This window comes from Penicillium expansum (genome assembly GCF_000769745.1).
Source record: "Penicillium expansum strain MD-8 chromosome Unknown contig378, whole genome shotgun sequence".
In the NCBI taxonomy this organism is placed as follows: domain Eukaryota; kingdom Fungi; phylum Ascomycota; class Eurotiomycetes; order Eurotiales; family Aspergillaceae; genus Penicillium; species Penicillium expansum.
Window position 1 is genome coordinate 189,548 of NW_015971420.1, and position 18,497 is coordinate 208,044.

The following is an 18,497-nucleotide window of genomic DNA, read 5'->3' on the forward strand; positions in this document are numbered from 1 at the left end:
AAAAAGAGAGATGAAGGAAGGTGTTGAGGTAAGGATAAAAGAAAACAGATATGCGTGGTCATCACACGGAAGTAGGTGGGTGATCCCGATGCAAAAGATCCGATGACAGATGTAGCGGGACACCGATGCCAGTATCCATCTGAGAGGAATACATGATAAAGCGTGACTCTCGGCCTCAAAAGGAGGTGAGGGGATAGAGTAAAACATACAATCATCTTGTCTTGATGCTGTAACTGCTCAGACAAGATTTGTATTTGCTTTCGTGTCTGAGACAAACTCAAGACGTCTAGCAGAAAGTAAGATGGTATCGTTATCGACTTCGTAGAGTCGTGACCAGGAGAGCCAATGCGGTGGGGAAAAGAAATCCAAAGTCTGGCTTCTTCGACTGGTCGAGTCGTGAATTCATGGAACACCAGTGTGGTCTCAAGCCTCATTGCAAAATGAAATGTTCATAGAACCATGGCAGCATTATACACAGCTGGAGATGCTTCAAAAACGAAAAAAGCACCAGCCAGGATGGTAAGAATCAGGTCTCACCGCGGACCTCGTGCGAATGGTTGCGACGCTTCCAAAAAGCAAGTCGAAGCCGACTCCTCCGCTTAGGGAGTCTGCGGGTACATTGAGAGTCATCCACTGGCGGAGGTTCATTTTTGATGCTTTCACCAGTAGTTGTCGAATGGGTCGTGCTGCGGGTTCCGGGAGCTCCCAGCCTGGAGAAGTCTTTGCCGGTACCATCTTCAGATCGAGTTTGACCACGAGCGATGATAGAGCTACGACCGGGGCTGTAACCGCCCGCAGGCTCCGATACGTTTGAAGGGTACGCGTCCGCTGTACTGGGACGTGTGCTATTGTCGTCAGGCGCTCCAATATCACTTTGGGCGGCACTTTCCCCAGAAACTCGCTTTTCGTCGCCGCTATCCACAGCCAAGAAGCTCGAGGCATTAGTTGCGGGAGAGATTGGTGTCATGGTGTTGCTGTAGGTGCTGTGTGTTCGTGTGCAACTATTGCGATTTGAGCCCGTGCGAGCAGACGAACTATTGTGCGCATGGTGACGTTGGGAGCCACGTTGAGAACCATGTGGAAGACCCTGGCGGGAGCTGCTTGGTCTCTCGGCAGCCCCAGACGCATGGTCACGCTCTACTGATCCTGATGAAGTACCACCACCGAAGGCCGAGTTAGCATACAAGACGGCGGCTAGAACAGCCGGATCGTCGGTAACAGGGCTTGTTTGTGTAAGAGGGCTGTGTAGCTGTGTCGATACAGACCCACGAGCAGACTCTGGCATTCCTGGGATGGAGAAACCAGAAAGGTCCGGCATAGCACTAGAAGACTTCCGAGAGGCAGTCGCCAGCGCAAGGGGACTTCCTGTGATCTCAATCTGAGGACCCGCGGTATCGGGCGACACAACCGGTTCGATATTGTTTTCGTTGAATTCACCAGAGTCTGAACTCATGGGAGATTTGACTCTATCCGCAGCACCATCTCCTGAATCGACGTGCCCCTTTTCAGAGGCTTCAGGGCTATGGGAGCGAGGTGAAACAGTGATCTCGGCCCGTTTCTCAATCGGAAGACCTTGCTTCTTCAGCTCCTCATTAGAAAGTTCTTGCCACTGTGCCTGGTTGCGAAGGATGTGCTCTGTAGTGAACTGCAACTGCGGAAGAAGGTCGGAAATGCCTTCGAAGAGCGGCAAGGCGAATATTGACATGAATCCAATTTGACCAGTAGCCAGTTTGTAGATGTTCCCTAATTCGGGTGGCCCGCCAAATAAGGCAGTTTCCATTCCAACCTCCCTTTCCATCTCGCCTTGGTTGGCGAATTCCTCTTGCAGAATTTGCGTCCACTTCTTGGCAACTTTCCATGGTCGAGCCACATTACTGATATCGGCACATTTGATCAATAATCCACAAACGAGAGTCTTGTACATGTCGACATCTTGCGGCTTCCAGCCATCAACAGATCGGTGGTTTTCGGAGAACTTTTCTTGGAATGAGCCCATTCGCTGCATGAACTTTTGGTGCACACCCATGTCAGTAGCCAGGATAGAGCTGATGAGGAGCTTTCGCAGCTGATTGTCCTTGAATGCTGCGGGCCAGTGCCGACGCAAAATTTGAGAAAAGGCGGCGCAATGGAACGCCTCCAAGACGGAATTGTCGTTGTAGAGTTGAGCAAGAGGTGCGTTGAGTTTGACGAGGAAGAAATTGTTGACACCTGGGTGGCCAACGTCATGACCAATGGCTGAAATAAGGAGAGTAAGGGTGTCGAATGGTGTGAGGAGAGAGGTGATGGGACTTTCAGGGACAGGAGATTGACCAATGGATTCATATGGAGGCAAGGCACCAATGTTTAGCAGGAAGCAAAAGACGGATTGCAGGACATCAATCGCATGGCGGAAATTGTGATAAAGCACAAAGGAATTATAGGCGGCGCGGCAAGCGAGAAGGAAAGTTTGCAATTCATCGGGGGTCAATCGCCAAGGGTCCAGTCCCGGCATGGTGAAAGCATGCTGTATCATCTCACAGGCGCCAAAGACCAGTTCGTCCTCGGTAAACTCGTGAGCGCAGAACTTCCAACTGCCTACCTGCTCTTTGATAAAAGGGATACGTGAGAGATCAATGTTGAGATCCAGCTCCTGGAATTCATCATGTATGACTTCTTCTGGGTTGCAAATTCCTTTCATGAGCTTTGAAACCATGGCTTCTCTTAGATATGAATACGGCTGTTCATCATGCACACCAACCCAAGAAAGCTTTCTTTGCTTCCTCCGTGCGAGAAATCGGGACATCTCTCTCTGGGCCGCTTTACGGGTACGGTAGGCATGAACCACGAGCCCTTGAATCCGCGACCGATCTAGCGGAGTGGTCAAGACGTCCATAGCACCGGCATCAAGACAGCGGGCAACCTGCTTGTGCTCCACCGTGATAGGTCCTTGAGGATCTGGTTGACTGGTAGGGCCGGTAGCCGCATTATCGCTGGGTGCATCGGAAGTAGGGAGACGCAAGATAGCAATGGGGATGACCAAATTCGGGCCCTCTTGGGCTTGGATGTCGTTCGAAATACCTGATAGAAGGGACAGGCCCCGTGCTTCGTCGGACTGCGTTGAAAATGTGAAAGTGCGGTGGATGGAGCCCGGTGACGGCGGAGTGTTGTCTGCCCAGGAGGCGCGACTGGCCTTTCGACGAGCCAGGTTCGACTCTTCGCCGCTAAAGTCCACCTCGAAGAATGCGAAAATCGGGTTACACTCGCTGCCCGACCGGTCGCTGAGCTCGGCTAGCTTGGTGGCAAAGGAGGAACCATTGTGGCAGAGATAAACTGCAAGACCGGGGAGTAATTAGTAAATCATCAAACACAGGGCAGTCTGCAGAACCTACCTTGTTTGCAAACCAACAACAGCTGCTCCACATCCGCCTGCAGGGCCTCTGGTTCGTCGGGAGTTGAAAAGGAACCTACGGATGATACCGTTGAAGCATCGATGGAAGTTCTGCGCACCCATCTCTCGGACCGCACTCGGTCATCGATGTAGAGACCCGCGCAATCCACGCGGTCAAACATGGTTGTTAGAAGGTATAGAGCGACCCTCGATCAAACAGTGTCGCTGAAATCACAAGATTGGTAAGAAGCCAATCGAAGTGAAGAAGAGAGAAGGAGTCGGTTGAAGCGGTCCTGACTCGCATGTGGCTCAGATGACGAAGACCGAGGCGTTTGGCTGGGGGGTGTGATGGGAAAGTACGGGGTGACGGGGGCGGTTTCGAGAGGTAGGAAGGGAAAAAAAAAAGAGCGGCGAGGTTGGGGGGGATATGGAAGATCGGGAGAGATCCGAATGAATCGGCACAAAGAAAGTCGGATGAAGGAATGGCAGGAGTCGGCAAGCAAGCTCTCAGTTCACCGAATCGAACAATGGAGTTGTTTCCTGCAGCGAGGCAATCCGAGTCGCGTTGTGGACTGGAGGTTCCGAGACAACCCCCCAGAGCCTAGACTCTTAGAATTGTCGCACTAAACAGATCGCGAAACCCACTTTTTCCACCCCGAGATCGGATTCGGAAGAGCGATGGGATGAAAGCGACACGTGAGTCGAGGAAGGGGGTTCAATTGGAGGTGAAAGAACAGAAAGGGAGAAGCGGGAAAGGACGTCAGTTCGACATGGTGGTGTAGCGTGTGAGCGTGTAAGCGGTGAGAATCAACAAAGAAAAAGAAGAAAAAAAAGAAGAAAAGAGAAATGTTGAAGTTGTACGGAGAGTAAAAAGAGCAAAGACCCAAAGCTGAGGACAGTGGAGGGGCGAACACGGGGAAGGGGCTTCTTTCCTCCTTCCAGAAGGCCTTGGGGCGGGACGGGATGATCCTCAAGTAATCTTAGTTACAGTGTTACTAGGGGTGTATTGTATTTTGGTTATTAACATGTGTTTCTTACTTAGGTTGGTAGTAATCTTGATATATAATCGTTAATAGGCAAATGATTATCTATCTATATATACTACTCCGTATATATCTCCCTTTTCCACCCCCCTCTATACCATCTCTTCTCTAGCAGAGCCTCCGATCGTAACCTGTGGACCCAATGACGCCTCTCATTTTTTTTCTTTCTAGAAGGTCAGTGGGTTAGTAAGCGCAGATTCTGTAACACGATACACCTGGTCCAGGGCTATGCAGTCGAGATAACGTAAGAAGCCCTGGAGATAATTAATTAGATATACGGAGTACCCCGGATCTATATATACTGTGATATATATAGATAAAATTTAGTTATATTGCAATATACCAAGATTCTGTATACTTCTACCATATTGTAAAATTATATCTAGATACACTGTCACACTCTGTAGAATCGAAAAAAAGCAAAACCCAAAAAAAAAAAAAAAAAAAAGAGNGGGGCCAAATCTGACGGAATACCAAATAATCCGAGGTGATCTCATCGACTGCTGATTAGTCGACTTTCCCGTCTCCACTCACAGAAATGGATCACCTGCACAATTGCATGCAGTACCTTTAACTTGACACATGAGGTGTTTTTCTCCAAGTGATATATATGATCTATCCTATCTATAGGTGTTCCGTATATATAATATCTGTATGGTGTAGTATATGTGACATACACAGAGGACACATATATGGCTGATATGAGCCGTGAACCTTACCTAATTTCCCTATCATCCACGGTTCACTTGCTGATCCGGTCCATGTGATTGGGGAACCCTGGGCCAATCACACGAGGCAGGGATAGCTGCATATCTCCTACTTCCAAGGTTCTTTGAAATAGTCCTGGTCGGGTTGTAATTCCTTTACTATGCAGGCCGATTCTATATTCTGTATTCTGCATTCTGCATCTTACAAATGGCAGTGGGGCTTTCTACTCTGTCGATCTCTTGGCTATACCCTATCAGGTTATGTACATATAATATACAAAGCCATACATAAAACCCACACATCGTAACACTTCTTAATATTGTACTATGCATGTACATACTAAGTCAGTATACCTCCATCATCTGGCCTCTACTCAAAGACACAAATAATCTTTCCCTTAGTAGTGTTACTCTCAAGCAACTTATGCGCCTCCTCAATCCTTTCAAACGGAAACACCTTCTCCACAAAAACCTTAAATGTCCGATCACAGAACCGAGGCAAAGCATGCTCAACAAGCGTATCTCGCAATTTCCGCTGGTATCCCAGATCCCGACTACGCAGCGTACTCCCCTCAATCCGCACACGCTTAAACAGCAACGGCGCAATATTTACTCCCTCGGGTAACTTGCTGCCGCCCATAAGACCCAGCAAGACGATGCGACTGTCGCGAGCCGCTACGTCAAGATTACCTTGGAAATACGTCGCGCCGATGAAATCAACCGTTAGGTCGACGCCCGCGCCAGCCGTCGCGGTCTGGATCTCGGCCGCCCAGTCTTGCGTCTTGTAGTTGAAGGCCTTTGTCACGCCGAGTTCTTTTTCCAGGAAGTCGATTTTCTCTTGCGAGCCCGCTGTGGCGTAGATAGCTTTTGCGCCGGCGTCTTTTGCCAATTGGATTCCCGAGATTGAGACTGAGGACGCGCCCGCGTGCCAGAGGACGCTTTGGCCCGATTGGAATTCGCCGATTAGGAAGAGCGCTTGTGAGGCTGTGATCCAGGTCTGTGGGGTGATTTGGTTTGGTTAGCGGGTTTCAATTCTGTGAGGGGAGATAGATCTGCGCACCTCCGGGACTCCGGCGGCCTCTTCCCAGGATAGCTCTTTCGGCTTGTGTACTAGCATGTGGGTCGAGACGGCGATGTACTCGGCATAGGCACCGCCGTATGCAAGACCGAATACTTCATCTCCGATATTGAAGTCTTCGTGTCCGTCGGCTCCGAAGCTCTCGATCACGCCGGAGAACTCTACGCCCATGGTTGATGGTGCTTGCGGTGGGAGCGGGTATAGGCCATCGCGCTGAAGTATGTCCATGCGGTTCAGGCCGAAGGCCCGGATCTTGATGATGGCTTCGCTTTCTGCGGCGGTGGGCTTGGCGATCTGGTCGATGAAGAGGTTTGTTGCGGGGCCTTTGCCGCCTTTGACGCCTGGGGGTTGTTAGTTGGGGTCGACATTTTATAGAGTGTAGGGCATGTGGATATAGAGGCAGGTAGTGAGGACAGCGAAGTAAAGGGCAGATAGGTTGGTATTGGTTCATGTATGATCCTCAATGCTTCTAAATGATGTAGATGATATCAGGTGGGGGAGGTTCTTCAACCCCGCGTTCACTTACCGATAGCTCGCATAGTGTCGCTCATCTTGAGTGATATGTGCAGTGTTCAATGGTTATTTTCTATGCAAATGTTGGCAGAAGATATTCTTTTATATACCCAGCAGCTAACAGCGATCCAGTTATGACGAGCTGATCTCAACCGAGCATTCAATCGGCATTTGTCAGCACCACCAGCTCCCGAGGTCCACCGTACGTTGAGAGAGGGTTTATAATCCATGTCCAGGTGCCGGACAACCGAGTGGATAATGTACGAGTTTTATGAAGAAGCAGAAAGAAAACGTAGATCATAGCGATGCTAATCAATTCATCTAGCTGGAAATATTGGGTAATGGTAATATCAACATAAAGTGGCCAATCCTACTCCATGCAATCCATGATTTTCGACGATATCAAGCCCTCCAACCGCCCCATAACAGACTCCGCGGACTTTTCCCAGGGTGCCGTAATTCAAGACGCCGGAAAAATAACAAGCACAAAAGAAAAGAAGAAACCATAAAGTGCGAAAGACGGTGGCCGACAGGTGGATCAACCGGCTGGAAAGGCTCGGGATCTCTGTGGCTAGAAGGGAATGAAAAAAAAAGAGAAAAACAAAGAGAAAACACAGCAGAAAAGAAGCCCAACCCTGGACACACTTTTTGTTCATGGGATGCCGTGGCATGCATATGCAGTAGCAGTAAAAGCAAATAGGAGAGGACATAGGTCACTATCATACAACTCGATTATGAGCACTCATGTGGGGATATCGTTATGAGAGAAGGTTCTTCAGCGACGGGCTTGCGCTCGCTCCGGTCCCAGCCGCTGTGCCATTGACCCCGGAGTGTCGACTGCTCGGTGGCCCGCCCATCAGGGAAGGTGGTGTATCTTCCGGTCGCGTGGGAGGGGTCGCAGTGGGCCCGCGCGGGTCAATGCGTGCCTGCGTCACTGGTGGTGAGTGAGAGGGAGCTGCTACCACACGCTCGACGGAGTACATGCGAGGAGGCGGGCCACCATTGAGAGCGCTCAGTGAGGTCTGGGGTGATCGGTTGATCGTCGTCGCTTGCACGATTGGAGGGGACGCGGATGCAGCATATGATCGTGGCGGGGGCTGCGAAAGATGCGGCGAGCGGGCTGGCACGGGGCCGTACGGGCTCTGATGGGTGGAATACGGCGGCGGTGGTCCCGAAGGTCCTGCGCTGGTATAGTGTTGAGGCGGTGGTCCTGCGGGATGGGGTGGCGGATAGTTGTTCATGTGATGCGGAGGTGGCTGTGGCTGGGGATAAGGAGACGGCGACATGCCGTTGCGACGACCGATGTCGGGTGTGTGACGTTGCTCGTATGGACCAGTATATCCTGGTCCGGGCAGTCCGCTGGGTGGGTGAGCGGGAGGCATCGGCCGACCAAGTACACCGCTAGGAGGAGGATGCGGGTGTTGATGTGGGTGTGGGTGTGGGTGCGGCAAAAATGTATGGCCTGCATGGCTTGGGTGGCTTGCATGACCTGCATGACCTGCATGACTTGCATGGCCGGGCATTCGTGAAGTGGGTATCATAGGACGTTGGGCAGAGTAAGGCGAAGGCCGTTGGTCAGGCGTAGGCTCTGGCACAGGCGGAGGCGGAGGCGGAGGAGGCGCCGGATTCTTCAGGTGGCATTTATGACATTCGTATGCAAGTTCACAAGGATCTCCGTTGTGTTGGGGGAAGGCACCTTGAGGCGGATGATGAGGTTGTCCTGAGCCATTGGCCATGGGAGGTCGTCGCCCAATGGCCCACCACCTGGGACTAAAGCCGGTGGCACAACGGACGCATTTGTGGTTAGTCTCCACGCCAGGAGCAGCCGGTCGCGGTGCAACATGGTTGTCGGTATCAATGTCCATGGGATCTTCAGTCACCTCCTCCAGAGCCGGTTGGGCTTTGTGGGTATCCTTAGAAGCTGGTGTAGTACTTGTCGAAGCCCGGCGGTTCACATTGGTGGAAGGGTGTGGCGTAGCTCCAACAGATTGATGCATGTACGCAGCTTTGCGAACGGTTCCAGTCAGGGTAAGATCGGCCTGCTTGTAGGTCTGGGCGAACAATTGGAGAGCGTTGAGATGGTCCTGGTTTGTCTGCTCACCGATTTCGTGCAGAACAGTCTGCACGTTGTGGTTTGGACAGTAAACAGCAGGTGTAGCTGCTCCAATTTCTTCACCTAGACGAATTGCCCGCATGCTGTCGCGGCGTGAGCTCTTGAGGGGTGTGATATCAAAGCCGAACCGGTAGTGTGCTTGGAAAGCACAGCCCACGTGGAAGTGAGCATTGCAGCCAGCAAAGCTACATGGCACGCATGCGCCCTTGCTTGACTTGCAGACCTTGCACGTCTCGCGCCACCGCTCCTTGGGAATAGATCCAAATCCTTCCGCAGGCTCCAGCTCCTCTGCATCGCCGTACTTCAACTCCGGGGTCCACAAAGTGCAAAGCACGTGGGCCCAGTTGTTACCTGCAGTGCGCTTCAGGGGTTCCCTAGGACCAACAGGCTTGCCAACGGCCTCCTGTCGCTGGCGATAGAGCTTGATCGCCTCGGCAACCATCTCCTTCTCCATGCGCTCCTTTTCCTTGTCACGCTCAGTCTTCTTCCGAGAGTTGTTCTTGGGTGTCTCCATGAGCTCGTGCTCAGTCCATGATACTGGGCAAAGAACGCATGTGTAGTTTGTAGAAATCGAGGGAGTGCGGTCGTTGGAGCACATATCACACAGCCATTTGTTGCCGGGGCGCGAATCCCGCACACCGTAGCAATTACGATGGACTGTAAGACGGCAATCCCGACATGAAAGATGCTCTTCGCCCAAAGGCTCGACTTGGTTGCAGATTGAACAAGGGAGAGTCTTGGCCTTTGGCGGGTCGGGAATAATCGGTGGAGCTTCCACCACCTTCTCGGGGACCGTCTTCTTCTTCGGCATAGGTTCAACAGATGTCGTGGCTGAAGGTGCCGGGGTTTCCTTGGTCTTCTTTTTCGTCGGGTCCACCTTACCTTCCACCTTTGGCTCCGCCTTTCCTTCCATCAAGAGTCGAGGGTTTGTATCAAGTGGAATGCCCATCGCGGTAGCCGTAGTTGCCGTAGCAGGGGTGATCACGAACGGGGTTTCGGTAGCTACAATCAGTTGCGCGAGCATTTCCTCATCGATGCGGCGTCGCCAGGACTTGTTACCGCTGCTTGCAATTCTCTTCGCAACCTCGTCAACATCCTCATATTGAATTCCGTACTTTCGCCACAGCAAAGCGCAGCGAAGACAGAGCGCAACAGTGAGCATAGGGCCCTTGTCTTTCTTGTTTGAGGGCTCAGACGGAATAACGGTGCCTGGTGGAACTAGGGGTGCACGGCGCCACTGTCGTGAATGGCGGATGGTGCAGAACTTGCAATGGAATCCACGCTTCTGCACGATGGCTTTCTCGGAGTCAAAGGCAGAATCATCATGATCATCGGCCACGTCGTCCAGAAGCTTAGATGAAATGACGCTGTGGCGGCGTACCTCCTTCTTGCCACGTCTGCCTTCATAACTGCCCCAAATCTTCCGACCGCTGGGGGTTTTCTTCCACATGTAGTAGAAACGGACGATCTGATAGATATGGACAGTCTTGACGTGCTTCATGATATTGCGCCATTCAGATCCATACTTGGCGACACCCTGTTCGAATAGCTTGAGCTCCTCCGGTCGAATGTGGGGTTCCTTGAGATCCTTGTACTTGTTGGTTTTCTTCAGCTTAGCAAGGGCAGCCTGAACATCGAAGTTCTCAGAGTAAAGAAGTGCAAGGGCTCTATCGAGGAAGTTCGTGGAGTACTTCTCAACGCCAATACCAGGGGCCAGTTCCTTAGCTTGGCGCATGTAGTCATCGATGAATTTTTCTCGATCCGCATCGCTTAAATGAGAACCAGGTGCATCATCTTCGCCGCGGGCGGGGATCTGATCAGAAGTAGGCATTTTGAATTGAAGTTCGGCTGTGCGCGCCTGCTTTCCGTTGATTGCGACCGGTTCATCCTCACCACGATGCACGTAGCCCGTTGGTTCATCTTGAACCCACTTCGGTCGGTTTGCCCTCTCGTGCTTTGCAGCTTCCATTGCTGCCTGCGCATCTTTGGAAAGCTTGCCATCCTTTTTGCCACCGGGAACCTTTGATTTCTTCTTCGCATCGAGTGGCTTCACGTATTCAACTGCGCGGCCTGGCCAAGCGGGGACCATTGCCTGGTGTCGAGTTCCTAGACGTGAGCTAGCTCGGGGGTAAATTCGATCATCGTAGTCCAGAGCATCCTCCACGCGGCAGTGAATACCCAGGTATCGGTAAGGCCACATTTTGGCCTGTGCAATTTGTTCCACGGTTGCGGGCTGAGGCATGGAATTTTCCTCAGCTCCGGGAGTGCTGGGAGAGGTACCATTTGCTATACCATTCGCATGATTATGAGGATCCTCTTCCTCCTCTTCTTCCATGATCACATCTTCGCCATCTGTCCGGATGCTGCCAGTTAATGGGGTGTTGCGTGCCTCAAGTTTGCGCTCCTGGGCGCGACTGCAAGCGGCACAAGCCCAAGCAAAGCCTCGAGCGGGTTTCTTGGTCAAGGCGGGTCGTACACATTGCATGTGATATGTTGAAAGGCAAACTGCGCAGTCCACGGATTCGGAGTTTGCAGCGTATAAACGGCACCGCTTACAAGTCTTGACGGCACCCGTCAATTCTTTTCCTTTGCCAATCTCGACAAGAATAAATTTCCAGCGTTCGTCGAGAACCTTCTTGACGTTTCCGGGAACATTAATGATATCTTTAGTCGGAATGACATCGTAAAGACGATGGATATATCGGTCGAACATTTTGTCGTACCAGAAACTGTTCCTTGTCTTCTTGTAACAACCGAGCTCCTCAATCTCTGACACGTGTCGAATTTCACACTTGCCCCGTAGTGAAGAAAGAGGGCAAGTGTCGGAGTGCATTGAAGCAAAAACAAACCGCGTGTCTGGGGAATGGCGCTGGATATCCCGTGGGCGGTAGTACCAGTTGACTCTCATGGCCTCAATGAAGCCACCTGGCTTAGTTTTGGATGGAAGAAATTCCATGATGCGGGCTAAATAATATGGCTCACCCGGAGGTTCGCAAATTAAATAAACATGGTCTATCAAAAATGATTAGTTTGGTAACAATCGGTTTTGAAGGAAGTGGAGACTAACCATTGAGGGCAAAAGTGGTGCCATCATCGGCTATTAATTGGCCATCTTGCAGATAAGGCCCCGAGTTTTCGAAACTCATCATATTGGTGAAATAACCCCCCTCAGAATCACCTGGAGGGGTGGTGAAGATCTTCTTCACAGCACCGCCCGAGTTGGGAGTTGAATTTGGCGTGCTGGCGGGTTGTTTGCGTTTTCTCAAATTAGATCCATTCACATCTTCCGGTCTGGCGGAAAATGATGAGGTGCCAGGAATGGCATCTTTTGCCGAACCATTTGCGCTCTGGCCATTGGTCAGGCTCTTTCGTGGTTGCGCCGACGAGGTCTTCTCATCGATATTGGCGCCGTTGACAATGTTGTTGAGTGCCACGCCACTATTTCTTTTAGCTGACTTTGAGTTTGGCGCCGAGAGATCAATGTCCGCGTCCAGGTCACGGTCCTCCGCGTAATTGGGCCGAGGGGCATTCCGACCTCTCGATCGCGTGCCATACGCGGTGGCGGAGCCGTTGGCCGAATCGGCCACTGCCTCCGGAGAGTTGGGAGTGGTCATTGAGTGAGTCCCTTAGTCATCCACCGGCAAATGAATAGTGGTGAATGGGGGAAGAAGATGAGAGAAGGGGAAATATAAAGCCAAGAGGCTGTTGCGGGTGATTAGTGGGAACCCGTAATCTTGGAACTTCAGAAAAGGGCGGAAGAGGACACGGTCAATGGAAGAACTAAAAGTGGAAGAAAATCTCAAAATACGGGTGGGCAAGATATGGAGATTCACCGGTACACACGAAGAACTGGGAGTTGTGAAGGGGAAACCGAAAAATAAAAGTGGGAAAGACAAAGAGTGGACCGTGTCAGATCTTATTCTCTGCAGGGGTGAAGGGCATTTCCGATATCAAGAACCATCCGGGATAGAACATTGATAGGGGAGAGGCTAACAATAGAAGCGATATTGGGGGGAATAGAAGAATAATAGATGAGAAGGACAATAGTAACTTACAGGAATGAATAGAAATTGAGATTGAGAACAATAAAGGGGAGAATAGAAGAATAGAAGAGTAGAGGAGTAGAAGAATAGAAGAATAGAGAGGAAGAGAGAAGAGTGTAAAGAGAAGAGAAGAGTAGATAGAGTGGAGGGAGGGATATGGGTCGGGAGAAGCGGGTCAAAAGTGATTTAGCGGGAAAAAAAGACGATATAGCCAACGGGGGAGAATGGGGAAAAAGGAAAAGGGAAAAAAAGGAAAAAGAGGAAAAAGAAAAGAGAGGAAGAACAGAAGAGAGAGAGAGAGAGAGAGAGTGTGTCGAGGATCCCGACCTGGCCCCTAGTCCCAATATGTTAATATGACGGATCCCTAAGGACATGGGAACCAGAACCTCTTTTGGACCTCCCTTGCTCGATCTACTTAATATTATTTTCCTTAAAGCACACTGGGAAGAGGAATGCTGGTATGCGGTATAATCAGAACAACTTCAAAGGGGAAAAAGGGTGGCATGAGGTCTAGTTTGACCTCTCGATCTAGAGAACATGAGTTTTATGGACTGATATTGGATAAAATACCAAAATACATGAACAGTACCTTTTGCCTATTTGCTATTTTGGAGGGCTTTTCCCCGTTCGCCTGATCCTGTGCGACCAAACACACCGGGATTGGCCACGAATCTCGGGAAGAGGCAAAAGGGGGGAATCATCTATAAATTTCGTGGACAAGAGGAATATTGTGGGTCCTTGGACGCGATTGTCGGATATCGAGGGTCTATGGACTAGGAGAATACAATATATATCAAAGTAGAAATAGGAGAATAGTAGAGTATTATGTAGAGTATCAGAATATCAGAGGTAATAGGTAATTTAACCTTCTCTCCAATGACGATCGATGCCGCCGAGAACTGGCCGAGGACCGTGAAGGTCTGTACTCTTTGGGTATAACGTGCCGGCCTACTCCGTTGGGAAATCCACCCGTGAAATCGGATGGTTTTATGGAGCAATATATAATTTGTGTATCGCAGGTGCACATATAACATATGAATTGAACTAGGGTTGAGGTCAGGTCCGGGTTCATGTGGGAGATATATAACGGCGATCAGACCTCCGAGGAACAACAGATCCAACCCATCCCATCCCGCCTGACAACAGACAATTACACTCACCACCTTTACCACCTTTACGATTGGTTCAACTGTGGGTTGAAAGGCGTTCCCTCTTCGTATTGAACCTGACTTGAAAACCTTCCCTTACAACCTTGTTCCAGGGGAAATAAAGATAAATAAGAATACATATTGGGATATATATCACATTCCACGACTGCATGGCGACTGAATTCCGTGTTATCACCATACAATACTGAAATCTCACAATCTTGCTAACATTGAATACTACGAATACTACGAATCCTACTATTCCTAATGCATAGGTGGTACGCGCGACTCATGATACAGTCGTTTTGACGCCTCCACCCCGATCGGGTCTCGGATTCTGTACGAAGTACCTGGTCTCGGAAGGGCACCTAAATTTGGAACTTTGTCTTTTTCCCCTAGCCAATTTGCTCTTATATTTTTCCCAGCAAGTGTGAGCAACACAAGTCCACATGTACTGTCCGTGGTTGTAGGTTCCGAGGATGCCTTCCGAGGAGGCCACGATGTCCAGCCGCGTGAGGAAAATCCAACGTTAGCCCCAGATCGTCAGCCGACCCTCTCGGCTCCGACGACACACGAGATTGGACGGAATTGCGCCAATCGTTCTTAGGCAGCCGTTGACACGCATGGGGCTACGAATATCGGGTTTTGGGTTTGGTCTATTGTGCGTTTCTACAAACCCGACAATAATCAGGGCTGGGCTTGGAAGAACGGCATCCACATAAGCCTCCACATAAGTACGATCTTGGACAAGGTTGGTGTAGTCCCTGAGCAAGGGACTACAGGTTTGCCACATCGGAACTACAGTTCAATCATCCAGAGCATGGGAGTATGGAAGCATGAAATAAGAGTAATAATCTCGCAATACGCACATTATTGAAAATGCGATCATCGGTGTCCCTCAGGAATAACAAAGTCAAGACCCAAGCCTTCCCGGGAGGATCTGAGTGGATGACATAACTGCTGATATAATCTATCTTGCCTCAGGCAGTAACACAAGACTAAGCCGCGTAGATAAAACAACAATAACATGGGGAAACATCAACATCAAAATATTAATTATCAAAACATTTGAAATTTAGAGATATGGCCGATTTTGGTTAAATCCAACTTTAGTTTATCCCCTCCCAAGACGAATGGGCCGAGCTGTGTTTCAGGCATGTCGACATCGGGTCAAGTCCAGTCTCGCGGCTTCCAGACATCCATTGATATCGCCCGTCGACAAGCGTATCATGTAGCGCCCGTGGCAGGACAGAAGCGACCCCCGACAGAGCCCACAGAGCAGGTCCCCGATATCCCACCCGGTCCAGTCGTAAAACAAGCTACTTTCCCTCGTCAAAATGTCAATACAGACTCCATACTGGAATCAGTTCCGCTGGAGTCTGCTCGAGATCTGTTAGACGCCCCGGTCCATCGCTTTACCGCCAGCAAGATTTATCTTGGTGCGGGCGCGGTACCATCTCCGGATGAACCTCAAAAGGCAGTGGCTGCGACTGCCCCACCTTCCAGTCAGAATCCCTTGCTCTCCCTGTCTAATCCAAAGTATGGTCTGCCGCCCGCCCTCACGGCCAATTTTGCTGCTCTCGGTGTTAAAAATATCTATCCGTGGCAGGCGTCGTGTCTTCTGGCTAGGGGATTGCTCTCCGGTGAACGCCATTTAGTTTACACGGCCCCGACAGGTGGTGGAAAATCCCTTGTTGCGGATGTACTGCTTTTGAAACGCATTATCGAAAACCCAGGGCGTAAAGCGCTGTTGGTTCTGCCTTATGTTGCTCTTGTTCAGGAAAAGCTCAAGTGGATGCGTCGCATTGTGCAAGACGTGGAGAGAAATGTCCCGGATGATGAAGATGACTCCAAATTCCCTCGCAGGCGATGGAAGAAATTGCACAAGAATATTAGGGTTACAGGCTTCTTTGGTGGAAGTCGGACGACGGCCACTTGGGCTGATACTGATATTGCTGTTTGTACGATAGAGAAGGTGTGCACACTTGACGATGTGATGTTTGCAGAGTTCTGATATTCCTTTTCTTAGGCCAATTCGTTGATAAACAGCGCCATCGAAGAGTGTAGCATTGGAGACTTGGGAGTCGTGGTCCTCGACGAGTTACACATGCTCGATGACGAACACCGGGGTTATCTCTTGGAATTGATGGTCACAAAGCTGTTGTTATTACAGCAGGACATCCAGATTGTTGGGATGAGTGCCACGCTTTCTGTGAGTCTGTCGTTCAATCCTTCGGTGGACTGCTCTAACTTTTCTACAGAACACCGAGATGCTGGCACAATGGATGAACGCCAAGTTCTACATCTCCACATACAGACCAATCCCCATCGACGAATACTTGGTATACGAAAATGGAATCTACCCAGCTGCAACCTCGAGGCAATTGTTCCAAACGGCATCCAAGCTGACTGCAGCTGCGTGCTTACACGATACCATTCCTCCCCACCGAATCGTTGAACCTTCTACCTTTAAGCAGCTCAGCAACTCCGCCACAAATGCTATGGTAGCGCTCGCAGTAGAAACTGCAGCTGCTGGGTTTGGATCATTGGTGTTTTGTGGTAGTCGCAATGCGTGCCAGATTCACGCTGCGACTATCGGTGAAGCGATGCCGCCAGCAGAGCCGGAAGAGTTGAACAAGCGACTCGACCTTCTCGCAGAACTGCGGAGCCTCGCTTGTGGACTAGACCCGGCTTTGGAGACAACAATCATCAAAGGGACAGGATTTCACAGTTAGTATTGTGACATCCATGATAGAGTTTCCACCCTTGCTAATGAGCACTTAGATGCTGGCATGACTACCGAAGAGCGGGAGTTAATTGCACAGGCCTATGACCAGGGTGTGATTAAAGTCCTCGTGGCCACATGTAGTCTTGCCGCTGGTGTGAACCTCCCGGCGAGACGAGTTATTATTAATGGTGCGCGCATGGGCCGTGAGCTAGTAGGCCCGGCTATGCTGTAGGTGCTCTCTTCTTGGAGTGAGGAATATAAGCTGACAAAAACAGTCGTCAAATGTGCGGTCGTGCTGGCCGTAAAGGCAAGGATGACGCCGGCGAAACCTATCTTATCTGCGTGAAAGCCGATATGCAGGCTGTTTGCGATCTGTTGGACGCTGATATGCCAGCTATTGAGAGCTGTCTGGCACCGGAGAAAAGAGGCCTCAAGCGGTATGTATTTCTCATCCAACTGTTTTGTCATTGTCCCAGAATTATTCGCTCACACCCCAAAGCGCTTTACTTGAAGCCGTTGCGACAGGATTGGTATCCGGTTGTGAGGCGATCAAAGAATATGTTCGGTGCACGCTTCTTTACCGCACATTGGACAAGAAGATCGCATATACCATTATGAAATCCGCTCTCCAGGAGCTAGTTGACGAAGAACTTCTTATTTTCCGAGACGACGAATCCTACGAAGCCACACCATTAGGACAGGCAGTGGTGGCCTCGGCTTTCTCACCCGAAGACGGCCTGTTTGTTCACGAAGAGCTGAAACGAGCGTTACAGGCCTTCGTCATGGACGGCGACATGCACATCTTCTACATGTTCACCCCGCTCCAGGCAGCCATGAACACCCCCATCGACTGGCAAATCTTCCGTGATCAACTAGACAGGCTAGACGAGAGCGGTCTCCGGGCTCTACAATTCGTCGGAGTTCAACCAGGCTTTGTCAACACAATGTACGCCTCCCCCTTCTTCCCTACTCCATTCCACCTACACCATTCCACCCACACTCCCAACCCATCCCAAACTCCACACTAACACCCTATCACCAGGGTCCAATCAGGCGCCTCCCTAAAAGAAACAAACCCAGCCCAAATAAAACAAGCCCGAATCTACCGCCGCGCCTACACAGCCTTTCAACTCCGCGACCTCAGCAACGAAGTCCCCCTCTCAACAATAGCCCAACGCTACAAAATCCCCCGCGGCACAGTCCAAACCCTAGCACAGCAATGCCACGGCTTTGCCGCCGGCATCGTCAAATTCTGCCAGCGCATGAACTGGGGCATGATGGCTGCTGTTCTGGATCATATGCGCGATAGACTTGAGGCTGGCGCGCGCGCGGATCTGCTCGAGATGGCGCAGGTTACTTTTGTTAAGAGCTGGACCGCACGGTTGCTTAGGGATAATGGGTTCAGGAATTTGAGGGCTTTGGCGGAGGCCCAGCCGAAGGATTTGGTTCCTGTTCTTATGATGGTGGGTTTTTGGATCTTTTTTCTTTTTGAATGTCTTCTTGAAGACTGTGTGTGTGATCGTCTACTAACATGTCTCTGGTCTGTTTAGGCCAATCCTCGCAAAGCACAGAAAAGTCAGCTTTATCCGACAGAGGCGGAGAGGTATACTGCGAAATTAATGGTTAAGGCTGAGACGATTGTTTCGCATGCGATCAAGATCTGGGGTAAGTATTTCGTGGTGAATGTAGAATTCGGTTCAGAGGTATACTGACGCTATTTTCTAGAGCGAGAGATGCAGATCGAGGTGGAGGAATGA

General features: G+C 50.5%; 4 protein-coding genes across 4 annotated transcripts; 1 reads left to right on the plus strand and 3 right to left on the minus strand.

The window, feature by feature from the left end:
- Positions 1–526: 526 nt before the first annotated feature.
- On the minus strand, positions 527–3,549 carry pdeB (3',5'-cyclic-nucleotide phosphodiesterase PDE2; the record flags this gene model as incomplete). Its single annotated transcript, XM_016748325.1, has 2 exons — positions 527–3,309; positions 3,369–3,549. The coding sequence occupies 2 exons, from the start codon at positions 3,547–3,549 to the stop codon at positions 527–529; spliced, it is 2,964 nt and encodes a 987-aa protein (XP_016595167.1).
- Positions 3,550–5,487: 1,938 nt separating this feature from the next.
- PEX2_110600 (NAD(P)H-quinone oxidoreductase) lies at positions 5,488–6,746 on the minus strand (the record flags this gene model as incomplete). The annotated part of the gene is made up of 3 exons (XM_016748326.1): positions 5,488–6,114; positions 6,178–6,536; positions 6,722–6,746. 3 exons carry the CDS (start codon positions 6,744–6,746, stop codon positions 5,488–5,490), a joined length of 1,011 nt encoding a protein of 336 aa, XP_016595168.1.
- A 720-nt stretch (positions 6,747–7,466) lies between these two features.
- PEX2_110610 (DNA-binding E3 ubiquitin-protein ligase SNT2) lies at positions 7,467–12,435 on the minus strand (the record flags this gene model as incomplete). The annotated part of the gene is made up of 2 exons (XM_016748327.1): positions 7,467–11,833; positions 11,889–12,435. 2 exons carry the CDS (start codon positions 12,433–12,435, stop codon positions 7,467–7,469), a joined length of 4,914 nt encoding a protein of 1,637 aa, XP_016595169.1.
- Positions 12,436–15,168: 2,733 nt separating this feature from the next.
- Positions 15,169–18,497, plus strand: PEX2_110620 (DEAD/DEAH box helicase; the record flags this gene model as incomplete). The annotated part of the gene is made up of 9 exons (XM_016748328.1): positions 15,169–15,987; positions 16,042–16,224; positions 16,274–16,742; positions 16,797–16,968; positions 17,016–17,177; positions 17,240–17,686; positions 17,783–18,203; positions 18,291–18,405; positions 18,466–18,497. The coding sequence occupies 9 exons, from the start codon at positions 15,169–15,171 to the stop codon at positions 18,495–18,497; spliced, it is 2,820 nt and encodes a 939-aa protein (XP_016595170.1).